Below are 4,388 nucleotides of genomic sequence, written 5' to 3'. Positions count from 1 at the left end.
ACGGGTCTGAGAGTGTGCACTGACACAGGTCTGAGAGTGTGCACCGACACACGGGTCTGAGAGTGTGTACTGACACACAGTCTGAGAGTGTGTACCGACACACAGTCTGAGAGTGTGCACTGACACACAGTCTGAGAGTGTGCACCGACACACAGTCTGAGAGTGTGCACCAACACACGGGTCTGAGAGTGTGCACCGACACACAGTCTGAAAGTGTGTACCAACACACGGGTGTGAGAGTGTGCACAGACACACAGTCTGAGAGTGTGCACCGACACACGGGTCTGAGAGTGTGCACTGAGAGGCTTCTCAGCATCCCCCAGGAGACTGCTTCTCACCACCTGCTCAGAGATCCAGAAAAACCGTCACAGAAACCTTTCAGAAATGGTTAGAGCTAAGATCATACTTGACGCTTTAGAGATCAGGCTAAAGTTTTCCAGGAAACTTTAGAAAGGTGCTTTTAAAACAAACAAATATTTTAATTACTAAAACAAGTAGTAAGTAGCAAATGCTAAAATTTTCTTCAAAAATGTTCTTCATTTTCTTCAAAAATGTTCTTCATTTAAAAAAAAAATCTAAAACTATTGTTGTAAACGTTCAAGAGGACTAGCCTGTTATGTCAGTCAGGCCACATGCTTTACTTTCTGTGTTGTACAGTAGCACTTGAGGACAGAAACAGTTTTTTCAGATCTCAGGATACAAAACACTTGCCAGCATGATGCCTGGCATTGTCAGCCTGACAGGAACTAGAATCACTGGAGTCAAACTGTGGCCTCTGGGCATGCCTTTGGGAGATTGTCTGGATTAGGTTAATTGGGGGAGGGAGACCCACCTTGAGTGTCAGCTGTGCCCTTCCATGGGGTGAGGTCCTCTTCTGAAGGAGAGAGTGGGCTGAGCACCGGCCTCTGCTGCTCTCAGCATCATCAGCCTATGCGGGCTCCAAGTGCTGTGGGAGCCAGAATAAATCCTTTCTCCCTACGCTGCTTAGCAAGGGTCTTTTACCCCAGGCAGCAGAAGGTAACAAATTAACAAATATACCTAGAATGTTCACAGCCCTGAGTCCAGCCCTCAGCAGTACAACAGGACATGTTTCTTTCCCCAGATACACTTCAGAGCCTCGTCGGACAGCAAAATGCCCGCCATGGTATAATAAAAATATTCAAGGCACTGCAAGAGACAAAGGCCAACAAGCACCTGCTCTATGTGAGTAAATGGCCCCCGCCCCGAGGACTCTTTATTAGATTATATATTTTTGTTTGCACATTGGGATAACGTCACCTTCTGAATTACTTTTAGCCCTGAGCCTGTTTTTTATGTATCGTCCTGTCTGTCCTCTCATTTGACTTGAGGGTATGAAGAGGGTGCGGCAGTGCTCGGCAGATAGTCGCTGTCTGGTGGCATCTGAGTTCACAGCTCTGCATGACTGCATGCTTTCTGTTATTTCAGCAAAAGAACCTGTTTTCTTTTCATTTTTCTGATTAGAATTAACATCAGCTAGGTGTGGGGGGTGTGCCCACAGTCTCCACACTCAGGAGGTGGAGAGCAGCCCATGTGGGCTACCTGACATGTTGTCTCAAAACATAAAGAAAAAAAGCAAACCCAAATAATAAGTACCAATATAAAACGTGGCAGGCGATTGGCTGTTTCTCCTAGCATGGGATAAATCAGGTTTGTGTAGTCTGGTTTCTTTCGGGAGCCACCTGTCTACTGAGGATGATCTCAGAACTCTCAGACAGACAGACATTTTGAGCACACCCTTACAGCCTCTTGTTTGCCTTTCTTTCTGGGCAGGTGCTGATGGAGCTGCTGCTGACAGAGCTCTGCCCTGAGCTGAGGACTCACCTGGATCAGTTCAAAGCTGGTCAAGTCTGAGAGCGCACAGAGCAGCCGCCAGAGAAATGTCTGTAAAAATAGACATTAAACATTTTCCTCTTTTGCACAGAGGGCCTGACAAGAACCATATGATTTTTATTTCCGAGCCTCCCTCTAGCTGTACCTGAAGTGAGCAGAGTCAGAGGGAGGACAGATGCTGTGGTAGGCAATAGAAATCAGACTTTAAAAGCTCAACATGTTGATTGAAATACAAATGTTCATATGTGATAAGAACATAGGAAATATTTTAAATATTTATGAAAACAGTTTTGTTGTTAAATGACAAACTCAGAATATTGTACAGTTAATCTCCTCACTGAGGATTCTGAACATTCCTGTGTCTCACATGTATTGAAGACCACTGTTGTGCAATGCTTGATGTAAAGTTATTGTGAAACTTTTATTGTTTTTATTTTTACCAAAGATTTCCCATAGTTTAAAGCATTTGAAGCAATAAAATATAAAAATGAATCACAGTGCTCAAAGGTATTATGGCTTGAGCTACCAAAGGATCTTGGGCCCTGTGACCTCAGATTTGCTGAGAACCTTTTCAGAGAAAGCGCTGACCCCTGAGAACTCCGGCAAGAAGGGTAACATTTGCTACCTGAGTGTTAGTACATGGAAGGCCGGTCTGCCGAGTGTTAGTACATGGAAGGCTGAGTGTTAGTACATGGAAGGCCGGTCTGCCGAGTGTTAGTACATGGAAGGCTGAGTGTTAGTACATGGAAGGCTGAGTATTAGTACATGGAAGGCCGGTCTGCCGAGTGTTAGTACATGGAAGGCCGGTCTGCTGAGGCCCTGGGAGATAGGACGTGACCTGAGCCTCGAAGCATTAGGCTCAGAGATGGGGAAGCAGAAGGGGGAATTTGCTTCCTGGAGTTGAACTTCTGTTAGATCCCTAAGTCTTTGCCCTCTGAGGTGTTAGGTGAGGTCCAGAGCCTGTCCTATCCCAGTGATAGTGGGACCATAGACTGAATATCACTGAGTCGATATTCTTGGGCTCTGTCATCTGTTAGGCAGTAATAACCATGCACCATCCTTTCTCTAGTTTCTAGAAACACCAGAAGCAAAAGGCAAAACTGCAATCTGAGTAAAGGAAAAGATGGGATGGGCCTATTGTACTAATAGCTGGCAACTGGCAAGTTCTTGGTGGGACGCCATTCTGCAAGATGGATGATGAACACAGAGTAGGTGTCATCATCGAGGCTTCTCACCATAGCTCCTTGGTCTCTTTTCAAACTAAGATGGTATTTAAGACTAAAGACACAATGGGGTTGCATATTTTATACATAAGAATTGTTTTTCAATGAGGTATTGAAAAGACCACTTAAAGTAGGTTCAGGGAAAGGAAATAATGTGAAGGGGCCAGTGTATCATTTGCATAATTCCAACCCCCCCCCCCCCGTTTAAACTCTAGGTGTTGAATTTAAACTGCGTATAACAAATAGATAGTCTTAACTCCTCTGTCTCTGTATGACGAGGTCTAATGATCAACTGCAATGAACCCAGAAGTTTGGGCTTTTATTTTTTTTTTAAGTAGTAAGTTGGAATTCTCAGTCATCTGAGATAAACACTAGCTCCACTCCCCAGTGAGAGTGTGTCACAGAGTGCGTCACCGTGGGAGCTTGTAGGTGCCAGGCCATCAGCTCCAAGGTGAACACAGTAAGTACTGAAACTTGACATTGCACATTGGGTTCTCCTTCAGGCATGGCCTATTACCAAGCACGGCACATGTGGTAGGCGTCTGGATTCTCACGTCCCTGTTGGGCTCACGCATTTGAACAATTGGTCCCTGGCGGGGGTGCTGCTTTAGAAGTATAGAGTTCTTAGAGGACGTATGTCAGTGGCCTTGAGAGTTAACAGTTCTCACCCCACCCGCCTCTGTTTCCCTCCTCCTCTTGGTCTCAGAGTGAGCTCTCAGCTTCCTGATCTGCCACCCTGGCTTTCCCACCCCCATCATGAACTCTGACCCTCTGGACCATAAGCCGGAGCACACCAGTTCTTTGATGAGTTTCCTTGGCCATGGTGTTTTATCATAGCAACAGAAAAGTAACTAATGCACTTGTTAAGTTTCCAACAACTTTGGAAATGTGTTTCTTTTTTATTTTACTCTTTTCAGTGTTAGGAAATCAAACTCGGGGCCCCACTCAGGCCAGGCAAATGCTGTTACCCTGAGCTCCCCCTCCATCCCTGAGACTTGCTTTCTTTTTATTTACTGGCATCTTTCTTATACCAGGGATTGAATCCAGGGTCTTGTCAAGTGCCTTATACTGCTGTGCAACATAACTCTTGCTTTTTAAAAGTTTTGAGACTGGAGTCTTACCAAATTATCCAGGCTTGCTCCAAATTTATGATCTTCCTGAATCAGCTTTCTAAGTAGCTGCACTTATGATTGGGTACCACCACACCTCACTCAAGCCTGCACTTTCTTTTCTTCTCTTTTCTCTTCCCCTTCCCCTTCCCCTTCTTCCCCTTTCCCCTTCCCCTTCTTCCCCTTCCCCTTCCCCTTCTTCCCC

At 45.4% G+C, this 4,388-nt stretch overlaps 1 protein-coding gene across 1 annotated transcript in view; it reads left to right on the top strand.

The window, feature by feature from the left end:
* Snx25 (sorting nexin 25) overlaps positions 1-2,343 on the top strand; it is a 116,837-nt gene extending 114,494 nt beyond the window's left edge. Inside the window, exons 18-19 of the mRNA XM_021169438.2 lie at positions 1,103-1,203; positions 1,792-2,343. Coding sequence (XP_021025097.2) covers positions 1,103-1,203; positions 1,792-1,872 — 182 coding nt within the window. The 3' untranslated portion in view covers positions 1,873-2,343. The remainder of the gene's footprint in view (positions 1-1,102; positions 1,204-1,791) is intronic.
* The last annotated feature ends 2,045 nt before the right edge of the window (positions 2,344-4,388 follow it).

This window comes from Mus caroli, chromosome 8 (genome assembly GCF_900094665.2).
Source record: "Mus caroli chromosome 8, CAROLI_EIJ_v1.1, whole genome shotgun sequence".
NCBI lineage: Eukaryota > Metazoa > Chordata > Mammalia > Rodentia > Muridae > Mus > Mus caroli.
The sequence above is the reverse complement of the archived record's forward strand: the minus strand, read 5'-3'. Positions and strand labels throughout refer to the sequence as shown.